This window comes from Lineus longissimus, chromosome 10 (genome assembly GCF_910592395.1).
Source record: "Lineus longissimus chromosome 10, tnLinLong1.2, whole genome shotgun sequence".
Taxonomy (NCBI): Eukaryota; Metazoa; Nemertea; class Pilidiophora; order Heteronemertea; family Lineidae; genus Lineus; species Lineus longissimus.
Window position 1 is genome coordinate 13,926,924 of NC_088317.1, and position 12,273 is coordinate 13,939,196.

Here is a 12,273-nt window from a genome sequence, read left to right on the forward strand (position 1 = left end):
CTGACCGACAACATGGGCATGAGATATGTTGGTTTTTCATCCAAAAATAGCCTCCAGCAGGACCGCATATTCTCCAAACAAGGTCGTTGAACTGCAATAAACATTGCACAAGAATGTTGTGTAACCTTTAAAATAGGGCTGTCTGGAATCCACAACCATGTCCAAAACTGCCTCGCTACATACACTGTCAAAAATCATTATTGGGGAGCAGAATTTAGTGTAATACTAGCTACAGGTGGCTATGCATGGTGGCAAGCAGAGGTTTTATCCTCCTGGCCAGGTAAATGCCACGTCCAAGTTGTCCCTTTAATGGAAGGCGAAGGTCAGTTTATTTCGAACACGATATGATGATGATAACCCCCTATAGTGAATATGTGATTCATGATTTACGATCCCTGCGAGGTGGAGATTTCTTGAGATGTGATCCAAAGAGGACTGGGACCTTAGCCTTCATAAAATGAATGACAGACCAATCCCCTGACAACCTTCATTATTTGGTAGACGTACCTTTGCATTCCTTGGATTTCTTCATCAGTTCGAATCCGGATGGGCATACCTTGGTCAGTGGCTTGAACGTCACAACGTTCTTGCCAACCCGAAGGCCCTCTGGAAATGAAGAGAAATCTCCATGATAACTGAAAAACAAACCTAGATATCTTTGTGTTACTTAATGTACTAATCATGATCATGATAATTCGTGTCAATCTTCGATAATAATGAGATTTCGCAAGCTAACGCTTTTCATTTATAATGATTACGTTTTCTAAGCGCCATTTTTACGCGTAAATATAAACGTAAGTGAATTTACGATTATTTTAGTCAAAGCCCAGCCTAATACCTTGTGATAAATAGATTCAATAATCGGAATTTTAAACACTCTTATATTACCCTTACGGTCTTATAATTTCAAGAGGAGTGCTTGGCGCATATGTGTTTATACGCGTGTTTTAAACTTGAGTGATGGATCAACAGGATTTTCAGCTGTACGGGTAGCCTCACGTCAGTCGATGACGTCATTGCCTCAAGTCTTCTCTCGGCACCAAAATTTTGTGTCATGATGTCGTCAAATCGTAATCGTAAACGTAAAACGTAAACTGGCAAAATCTGCCTAATTTACTGTTCACCTTGCATGAGAAATAACAGCAAGTACGTATCCTCGATCTAACTTATTTACTTTTTTTTTCGCCCATCTTTTAGTTTTTTTCGCGTGAAGATTAATCCATACTTGATGACATGTATATTAAATATTATTCTCATCATGAACCAGAAATGTCGAATTTTTACCAAGATATATTACGGCATTCAGGTGTCTTTGTTCTTCTAACAAGAGTGTACCCTGTACTTACTTCTGGCCAGGTTGCCATACTTGTGAAAGCCTTTTGGCACTTTCCCGTCAACCAGCGTGATCAGGATGGCGTCCGCTCTTTGGCCAACCGACATGGGGTCAGTGAATGGCACTGAAAGACAAAGAAAGTACTTGAATGGAGCATCTTGCTATGGCTAATAAAAAGTACTCCATTTGTCCATTAGAATTAGACATTTTTCAAATATGATATCACATGTACTTCCTCAACGCCGTTTTAGGATCAACCTGGTCATTATATTCCAAGGTTGTTTGATTGAATTAGTTGCTTTTCTGTGATGGCAAATAGTATCGGTGTGAATTAGACTCTTTGGACATACGGCCATGACGTGTTACTATGGGCGGTTATTTCCGCATTAAATGATGTCCTAAAACGCGTCTTTATAACTGGCGACTCGTGTGTGTGTGTGTGGAGCAACCCGTGCGTACAGAGCAAAACGCGCGTATCTAACTCGCGACCCCTACAAAGAACATAACGCGAATGTATAACTACTGTCGCATAAACGTGCCGTCGGATAACTAGTGTCGGATAACTAGTGTCGGATAAGTGCTGTCGGATAACTGCTGTCGCATATAAGGTTCCTCAGCCTCCCGCATCGCGGCGCTAGTTATTATTACTTTTGTTCTAAGCGACGTAATCCCGAGTTTGAGACAGAAGAGAAAAATGGCTACTAATCAAGATCCACATGTGCTCCAGCGGGCAGCACGCATGCTGCAAGACGTTGTGAATTTGTTGGGCAGGCCTACCCAGGACCAGGTCCCTCTTGATAATCGGGTTGATAATATTGCAGCATCTGCTAAGTGCAAAAGCAAGGCCATTTGAAGTGCGCCTACTACATTACAGTTACCAATTGGTTAATCGTATGTCGCTTAGAGCAAAAACAATAATCATCAAGACACAAGAGCGCCGCGATGCGGGAGGCTGAGGAACCTTATATGCGACAGCAGTTATCCGACAGCACTTATCCGACACTCGTTATCCGACGGCACGTTTATGCGACAGTAGTGATACATTCGCGTTATGTTCTTTGTAGGGGTCGCGAGTTAGATACGCGCGTTTTGCTCTGTACGTACGGGTTGCTCTACACACACACACGAGTCGCCAGTTATAAAGACGCGTTTTAGGACATCATTCAATGCGGAAATAACCGCCCATATGTTACCCCAGGGACCCCTCAGTGGCAATCTGCAGGTCTAATAGATGGATATATTTTTTACCGAATGAAGTCATTCTAACGTAATTGCCGTTGGCTGCGCGCGCATATACGTATCTCAACAGAGGGGATGGCGTGACGTAACAATATTAACGTCAACGATCGATTTCACTTGGACACGAGGAGTTTTTCTCGCCTATTTCGTGACTTGCATGATATTTTAGAATAAAACTTGGATAAGATTTTGGCACAATAACCACCGTACATCATCGGAGAAATCTCAACGATGGTTTGGACGATGGTTTGTCGCAACTTTTCTTCATGAAAACCATGTTGAAGAGATACGAGAGTGCGCGCGCATGGTGTTTACAAATTAGCCGTGACGTCAGCAGATATCCATCTATAGCATATTAGATACGCGCATGAACGTTAATTTTCTTGCAATCGTGCCCAAGACCTGCGAAACAAGGGTGAATCCTTACCTTTGCAGTTACAAGTAGGACAACCAGTTTCCTTGCTGGTGGCGTATACCAGACATGTGCTGCTGCATTTAGGTATAGCACAGGGTGCTACTGAAACAACACAGTGGTTTGTAGTTGTGAGATTGGCAGCTCTTGATTGGCAGTGCTTTGGTGTGAATCTCTTCCGATTCAAGAATTGTTCTTTCCGAATTAGAGTCGGAAGGTTAAAGGGGATTTCGCTCGTCCGACGCTTAAGTCTACTTTCTACGTTTTCTCGAGCAGTGAAAATGCACATTCTCATTTCCTGTTTATAGGTCAGACGCAGATCAATTATCCAGATTCGCCCTGATGAACATGTGAACGATAGGGCCCGCAATAAGCTTCCATTCAAAAACCGCATTAAAATAGCATATCGCGCGGCGGCTTTGTGCAAGATGTGAAAACACTATGAACGATACAAATACTGCAGGCGTGAATTTTTAAATTGCCGACGGTCTCTAGTGTTTCTTTTACTTACGTTTCGTGTGTTCTTCGTCGATCTTTATCGTCTTCTCAATCGAGAGCAATCTCACTGAAATGGAATCATGATCACCACTGTAACAGTTTCCCTGGGCCATCATCCGTATTCGTCGTCCATCTATGAGTTGCCATTTCCTGTCACCTTGCATTTCAACATAATAAATCACGCTCATCCACGTTCAACTTTCGACAAATAACGATATGTGGCCCACACAGGTGTCTCATACGATATTTTAAGGAGGACTATTCACGACATTTTCTCCAAATTCGGCAATTGTCTTTATATTATGATCTCTTCGATTTGTTGAAGCGAAATCCAATTTTCAGATTGGTCAGCAGCTTTTATATACATGTATATGCCACGAGCTAAATAAAAACATCTCTCTTTTGTGACAAAATGTCGGGAGCAGGGTGAAAATACATCGGTGAAATAGGAGACCACGTCACATGATAAAAAAGTTCCGACAAAACTAATTGCACCTTAAAGGGGTACACCGTTCGTAATAACTTGTGGTCCAGTTAAATAGAAAATCTTCTAATACACAATGCCGTAGTGCAGTTATTATGAGTACGAATTTGTTTAAACTTGGTATTCATAGTATTTGTATATCAGTCTACAAAACGGCATTGCTGAAATTTATATTTAGCATTTATTTACGCAATTGAGAATTTTCAAATTCAATTTCTTTAACGAGCGGCGCATGCCTTTAAGTGGATATATTACTGACCTGAATCACTAGAATATCACAAAGTATATACATGTACGTATAGATTAGAGAAGATTGAACGACTCTAAATAAGCTATAAATATCTAGGAAGTTATATTTGGCAAGCCCGGTGTAATGTTTTTGAGTGTTTCTGTTTTTGAGTGTTTCCCCTCATTGTTTGGGAACGCTCAAAAATAGATTGACGAGTATTTCTGTGTATCCCCCCTATTGAAAAGTCATGGTCTCTCTAGCTGCCTATTGTTTGGAAACACTGAAACATGGGGAACAACCACAGATGTTACACCGGCTTACCAAACAGCGACTTTTTCTTGTCCTGAATGGAGAGCCGAACTCATTAATATCAAAGTAAAATCTCCAGCTCGCCAAACAGGGTAGATTTTTTACCTGTTTGGCAAGCCCGGCTGGCCGAACAGGGTGGCTTTTTAGTGCTGTTTGGCAAGCGGCTCTCCAAACAGGACAAAAAAAGATGCCTGTTCGGCGAGCGGCTTCCCAAATAGACCCGGCCAAATATCTAATATTTTAGCTGTCCGTCTGACTCACAGACAGCCAAATTTAACTAAATTCAGTTTTGCCACCAACGATACAAATTATAAACTAGATGGGTTTTTTTCAGTTACGCTCAGTTGACAGGATATTCTGGTCAGTGTATCTGTTTTAGGGGCAACTATATATTGGTGCGGGAACTTTTATGTACATGTAGTAGCAATCGAAAAATTTGCTCAGATCCTTGAGATGTCCCTGTAAATATCCATAGCGCCGTATACAGCATTTTCCCTGTTACATGTACTCATGCTTTTAAGATTCTTGAATGTGCCATCCTTGCAAACGTCTGATCAGTTTTATCTCCAATGCCGTGATAATTAGGCTAGCTGGTCTACATTGTTTGGATAAATATTGGCGATGGCTGATATCACGGATGTGCTATTTTTTGCTGTTCAACACAGAGCAGAGGTGGAAGGGGCCTACTTACACTCAGACTCCAGCCGCTTTTCATCCACAACTGAAAAAAAGATCATCGCATATTATTAGCTTAAAATAATCTTTCGTCCTCTAGCGCAGATTTGTGCGGCTTTGAATCATACGTCTTACAAGCGCAATGCAACATCTCCCCTAGATAAAAATAAAACGATTTGATGTTAAAGTATTAATCTGTACTAAGTTTCTTTTCGCTATCGTTGTAAAATATGTTGCACTTCTACCAAATTAGCATTTAAAAGCTTGGTGTTTGCCGATGTTAGTGATGGCCACTTTAAAAACGCCCAACGACATCATGTAACTCTAACCAGATTGTCGAAAGATCAGAAAAAGGATCGATGTACACCGATTTCAGGTCACCTAACATGCCAGTCTGGACAAAACATCGCATTTTCTGTTAACATTATCTCGGGCTTTTTTGGCCTCCCTCTAGAACATCCCGCAACCTTCAGGGCCACCCTGTACACTTCACTAAGCGGCGCTGTAATTGACGGAGCCGATCGAAGCGACAAAATTCTTCGTTTGCGGGCCGGGCGCTTTCAGTATGCTCTGTGCTTTTGTGTCTTGTCATGTCTATCCGTCGTAAGACTAGGTGATGTACTGAAAGACTCACTCCTGCACCAGCCCCCATCACGGGTGTCATGTGTCCCTGCTAAGCAAGGCATCTCCTGGAACCGGCGGATCTTGTCTCCCTTCTGCTCAATTTTGTCTGGAAATCCAAAATCCAAATTTAAAAAAAATACATATTTTGGAAGTGTATATTAAGTGGACAAATTTCATAAGCAAGCATTTGATCACGGTGCATATGTATCGTTGGCACAGACCTCTGAATCATACTTCTGTTGCCTAAATTATGTTTTGAAATAATTATTGGAAGAAAATTATCCACTGAAGCAATAACGCCATGTTTATTTCCTTAACATGTCCCTCACTCCAACTCAAGTCAACACTGCTTACAGTAAAACCACGGTTTCTAAAATCAAATCAAACGCATCTTTCGTCGACATCTGTACTTACATCGATACACTACATCTCCTCGAGAATCAACTGAAATGAACACATGCCTAGTTAAGACTTCTCAGTCATACATGTGTGTTTTCATTTTAGGCAATGGTATCGTAAATTACGTCTGCATAACACCATAACATTTACTGCACAAGAAAACCGCCCGAAAAGCAGCGGGTGATCGGAGTCGGACATTATTTACGAGCTAAATCTAACACATCTTTATGACAGAAGTTTTGACAAAAAGGGTCAAATCATACTGGTAAGCAACATTTATTTATTTCCGGAGCATAGTTTTCATTAGACACTGGGTCATAAAAGCCTATACGCAGTGGAATACGGACAGCCCAAAATATTTTTCCTGTTTTAGTTGTACAATGTACCTCTGTATCCAATTTTTCTCACTGAAAATGAATAAGAATCTTAGCTTAGTTTCAAATGGTAGCAAAACGAAGTCACAGTTAAAGGAGCTTTTGAAAGAAAATTACAACCCGATGACAGCCTTACTAGGATTCCGACATGTGTATCATCAAATAAAGGCACGGAATCGTTTTAAAACAAGAAGGAATTTTTGGAGTGAGAATCTTGCAATCAGTTATTCGTAAGGTGGTCTTTTCATAAAAGGTACGTGGGATCATTACGTTTACAGGCCACTTAGAATCAAATTCGAACAATTCAGCTCCTCCCAAGATTGGGCCTATTGTTCTGTGAGCGTTATCCCTGAACAGATAGTCGAGCATTACAATGCGGTATCAGCTCTCCGAAAATGAGCGGGTTAAATCAAATGATGGACCAACACTGGTCAAACTAAATAATTATAAATTCGTTATTTTTCAGTCAATTTTAAATCTAAAAAAGCTATTTTTTAGAGAAAAATGTATTTGTAGGCGAACTGTCTAGTTTTACAAAAGCATCGCAGCAAAATTGTTTAGACCCTTTTTTTCTGTCGTGATTAGACGATCACACAACATATTTGCTTATCTGAGGATTGTATCAAGACAAAATCTTGATAATTCGTACCGCTCAAAAAGGCGTTTTTTAGGCCTGTACGAATGGTTTTATCTTCAAGGGGTTGTAAACGTAATGATGGTTTTTATGGTTAATCAGAAGCGTAAACCGGTAGTGGGTGCCCTGCAGCTCCCCTATCATGCCTATGTCGAAAATAAGGCTTCAGAACTTCGCCTCAACTTACAAGCCACTCTGAAATCATGGCGCCAATGAACTGAAAAAAGAAGGGGGTAATAATTTAGGTTGATGCTGTGACTTGTGATAGGTTATCTGACGTGGTTAAAAGGAGTCACGGCCTTAAAAAACCTGAACTGTTGCATAATGAGGGGCCGTACCAGAGTGGATAGGTCCCCTCAAGGGTCAACAAAAAGCATTGTCATGCAAAGACGATCTGCATTGCCTACTCTCACATCACATGGTTGCCGGTTTCTGAGAAGATGACTAGGTGCAGATCCTCTGCAAGCATTCTGCAAACGAGAGAATCGGTTACCTTTGCATATCAATCCAGTTCCTCGTCCCTTTTTCTTCGTGCCTTTTGGACATTTTCCGTTCTCAAACGGCTGTATATATGCGGGCCGACGATCCGCTGAATGCAGAAAATAGAATTGCCAAGCACTTTACTCGGTATCACAAAATCTCATGTCAATCAATAAAATAGTCCTGCCAAGAGTACATTTCGCTGCCCCGTTTCAAGCGTCTGGGGTCAAGTTTGGCGTCATAACGGATATCATTTCTGAGGCTTGCAAGTATACACTTAAAGTCATGTTTTCCAATTGTTAATTTCATTGAAATGCACAACAGTATCTTGTTATTTTGTCTTTGCTTTTCTATTTTAATTGGGAAGTATAGTTATAATTGATTATTAAAATTCCCTTTGATTTTTGTACAATTTTAATCGCCCCTGACTAACGATTGTAGATTAATTATAGTGCAGTAAATGATTTTGTTGACAGACCTATATGTACTATATGACTGGAAAACATTTCACCTTGCGGGATAGGGAGGAATAAGGCTCGTCAGTGAGGTACTCAAAGATCATTGCAGATATAAGCAATACACAAATTACGGGTCAATCTTGCTTTCTGTTAAAGGGAAAATATAGGCAGCAGCTAGGCAGGCAAAGTCGCCAATAGGGGTCTCTCACATCCCACAGTACGTTGAAATGATTCACGCTTGTACGAGGAATATATTTAGTGGTGAATCTAACATGACCCAGGGCCCTCACTGTGTATATTAGTCACCTGAAGATGGCCAAATTAGCCCCTCTGCTTTTGCCTATAGTCCCCCTATAAAACAGGCCTCTTTTCTTGGAGTCAACTAAGTTTTTGTACTTACAAATAATAATGGCTGAAAATAAAAAATCCAATCATGAAAGGCTTTATTATCTAACGTCATATTGTATATCACCAATTACTCTAGACTCACTGACGAATATGCAAGCCAAGCCCCCCATACATGTTGTACCTTTCGTCGTGCGATGCCATTCAACACTGTTCTATCGAGATAGCCAATAGGGGGGCGACACCAAGTCGTCTAACATTTCTGATTGTCATGACATCATGTCCTGCTCTTGGCGTTTTTTGTGTCAATTTCTTCAAACTGCAAGGACAGATAGGCCCTGGGCCAATCAGGTATGAAGGGGTCTTGGCTGTTCAATGCGTATTGTGTTGGGGCCGGTCATGGCCCGAGATAATGAACCGGTGTAAGAACGGTGAGACTAGAGTATATACATCAGAGAAAATGGACAAACATACAATTGAAATTGATTCTGAATTTGTGATGACAGAAAAAAACCTTCCAGTTTGACGCCGTTATAGACAAGGTCACGTTTTGCCTTTTTACAAAAAGACCGCTCGCGTCTAGATTAAGCTATTTTAAGACAACTAAGGACCGCCATATGAGCTCGGTCCTAATTCCTCAAACACTATAATTGTCAAAAAGGAACATGCGGGTACATATATAACCTGCGAAGTGTGACCCGACGTTTCTTTTCAAAAGTGTCTTTTTCAGAGGTTGCAATGAGAATCGGGCATAAGAACTGATGATCTCGCAATTTAAAGACGCCGATTCGAATCATGCATCTCTCTGTCATGGTCCGCAATGTCCCGGTTCTCGTCACCTACATGTGCATGTAACCAAGGATCGGCACTGTTACTACATAAGAATTGTAACAACCTACCTCCCCAGTGCTTAAGTGACACTGAAACGATACAAAATAAGTGAATTAGCGATGGGAAGAAGCGCGTGTAGCAGTTGATATGAGAAGCTGAAACTAAACCTCCGATGAGATTACTGGTATTGATTTCTGCAGACTGAATTACTCATTGTGGAGCGGTTGAGGTGAACTCTAAACCGGCCCATACCCACTGGTTGCGCGGTGAGAGGTTGACGCCGAATCGCCGGCGAGTCCTTGTGATCAAGGAAAGGTACCGTAACAATACCTTTTCACCGGCAACTTTCTTGCGACCCAAAGTCCAATGTGTAAATGCATCGTCAATTTGTCGAGTCCTTTGGTGTCGCGTTACTTTTGTTTTTGGATTTTAATTTCGAATTTCCGTCGAACCATCAACGTCCAATAAGTGCATCGAAGTTCCATATAGTTTATGATTGTGTCAGTGAACTTGGAGAAAGGATGTGACTCCCATATTGAGATCTCCTGGTTTTGCCGATGAATGTCATGAAAGGAAGCAAGCTCAATGTTTAATGAAACTAAGAAGTCAAGCCCTTCGAATCTGAGGAAATCAAATGACTGACACACAAAATGCTGGCGGCAGTTCGATAGAGTACAATGGCGATTCTTTGTTATTGACTGACTTCTATGTATTTACTCACTTCTTAATCCGAGCTTTCGCACTGAAAGATACAAGTAAGATTGATGAATATTTAGAGCAAATGCGAGATGATGACTGCTTAAAAGTAGTGTAAATTCAACTTTAAATGCAAGTAATAAACGGTATTCACGATGTTGAATACCGGTAAAGACATCGAACCCGACCTTATACAGCGAGTCCCAGCTCGACAAGTATATAACAAGCGAAAGGATATAACAAGCGAAAAGATCGCCGCTAGAAACGTTTTTAATTTCCTGAATTGTGAAGCGGATACCTAAGATGCATTATCCAATCTGTTAAAACCATTAGGAGGTTTTCCCTTGCGATGCATTCGCACAGAGCTTTATAATGCACATGCGCTAGCTCACAACTATCACCAATGGTTCTATCTCAATGGTATTTTAGAATGTAGGTAAAAATCCCCCCGGGAAATATCCCCCCAGTAATATACCTCCTGGTAAATATCCCTCCAGGTAAAAATCCCCCAGGTAAATATCGTCACATAGTTAAAAAAGTACCGCGGTTTATTTTAAGCCTATAGCAAATCTGACGAACATGAAGTGCGAAGACGAAAATCGCCCTGGGGGCTATTTACCAGGAGGGATATTTATTTACTTGGGTGATATTTACTAGGGGGATTATAACCGGGGGCGGATGTTACCTGGTACCGGTATTTTAGTACCATACTAATAGGAGGGAGTATACTCGTACTTACGCTGTGATCGAACCTCAGTTGTGTCAGTGACCTTGCAGTGATGATCTAGATACGGTGCTGATCCCTTCACACACAGCCCGTTACATCGCGGAATAACCAACACCCTTAAATCGACTGTCAAGAGAGATATCAAATTTTAGTCAATTAATTTTCAAAAGGCCAATTTAAAAAAAAGGTTTCAAACCAACTCTTCTGTTTTTTCTGTGAGAAAAGCTTGTGTATGAGAAGGACACTATACGTATAGAAGTATCTGATGACTGTCACTATTACCAAGTATGGTGCAGCTGATAGAATGCTGGTGTAAAAGGAATGGACGTCCTAGGAATGCAGGACCCCATACACTAGCTGTGTATTGTCAACGAATGTGGTTAATGGTTTGGTTAGGGTTAGCTACATAATCTTCAACAAAGAAACTCGGCGACTCTATTCACTTTAACAAAAGGACCGGTGTGACAGCGGATATAGTCCCCCTGGAGTCATAGTCCGGTAGCATTGTATTTGATCAATTAAGCAGCATGATCTATTGTACCGCTAACCCTAACCAAAACATTTAGCAATGCGGGCTATTGTTACACGGACTATCAGCCCTAGGACTGCTATCCCTTGCACACCGGACTTGGATTCCGGGGAACTTGCATTTCTTTTACACCGGTAACTCACGATCGTGACCCCTATATTCAGGAACGCTTGAATGTACTGTATTTTGCATTGCTGCACTTTGTAAAAAGCGTCATATTGCATTTTCTAAAGAAGACGATTATTCAGGCAAGTTCCCTTTTTTCAATTACCCGCAGGGGTCTTATTAGAATTCTAACCCGAACCTGCATGGTACCGATGTGTGATGGGTTTCTCACGAAACTAATACCCGTACTTGAATCGTGTGATTAATAGCCCCTGCCTTATATAACTCCAGACCCTTTCTTGTACACTCTCCTTATAGTCAACTTTGTCTATATCACCCATTGGCCAGCCCCGCCCCATGAACGCTGTTAAAACGAAGTGCCGGATCAGATCGGACTAAAATGCGTTGCCCATATACACCTGAACTGGTCTAGAGATATACATGCACGCCGAATTTGAAGTCTACAGTCATCTTTTTGCGGTAAAAAACATGCCAGAGTTACAGCCAAATGGCCTGTTTATGCCATTTGACCTCTGTGACCTTGAACGATAGGCTAAATTCATAAGTATCATATAATGTACCTTGTTAAAAGTACTTATCGTAAAAATTTGGAGATGGTACATTTGCGTTTTCGGTTTATTTGTAAATAAAGGGCTGACTATTGCACTTACTGACACATTTTGCACCACTTCTTCTGAATCCGGATCGACATGTAGTCGTTTTGCGTGGGATCTCTATCCTCGTACCTGACATCTTCCCTGAAAACAAATAAGGATACCATAAAGCATGTGGCTAAGCAATCTTTTTCACCAACAATATCAGCCATTAATTAGCAGGCTACTCCAGATTGATCAGATTATGCATGATAATCCGCACTGGAGAGCTAAAATCT

The 12,273-nt window shown here is 41.1% G+C and overlaps 1 protein-coding gene across 1 annotated transcript in view; it reads right to left on the reverse strand.

Moving 5' to 3' along the window:
• LOC135494363 (uncharacterized) overlaps positions 1-12,273 on the reverse strand; it is a 44,395-nt gene that overhangs the window by 12,218 nt on the left and 19,904 nt on the right. The window contains exons 20-34 of the mRNA XM_064782281.1: positions 12,053-12,139; positions 10,760-10,873; positions 10,046-10,066; positions 9,393-9,413; positions 8,549-8,560; positions 7,704-7,799; positions 7,398-7,427; positions 6,589-6,609; positions 6,218-6,247; positions 5,814-5,909; positions 5,196-5,225; positions 3,496-3,549; positions 3,000-3,089; positions 1,347-1,457; positions 508-606 (exon numbers count right to left, since the gene is read on the reverse strand). Coding sequence (XP_064638351.1) covers positions 508-606; positions 1,347-1,457; positions 3,000-3,089; positions 3,496-3,549; positions 5,196-5,225; positions 5,814-5,909; positions 6,218-6,247; positions 6,589-6,609; positions 7,398-7,427; positions 7,704-7,799; positions 8,549-8,560; positions 9,393-9,413; positions 10,046-10,066; positions 10,760-10,873; positions 12,053-12,139 — 912 coding nt within the window. The remainder of the gene's footprint in view (positions 1-507; positions 607-1,346; positions 1,458-2,999; positions 3,090-3,495; positions 3,550-5,195; positions 5,226-5,813; positions 5,910-6,217; positions 6,248-6,588; positions 6,610-7,397; positions 7,428-7,703; positions 7,800-8,548; positions 8,561-9,392; positions 9,414-10,045; positions 10,067-10,759; positions 10,874-12,052; positions 12,140-12,273) is intronic.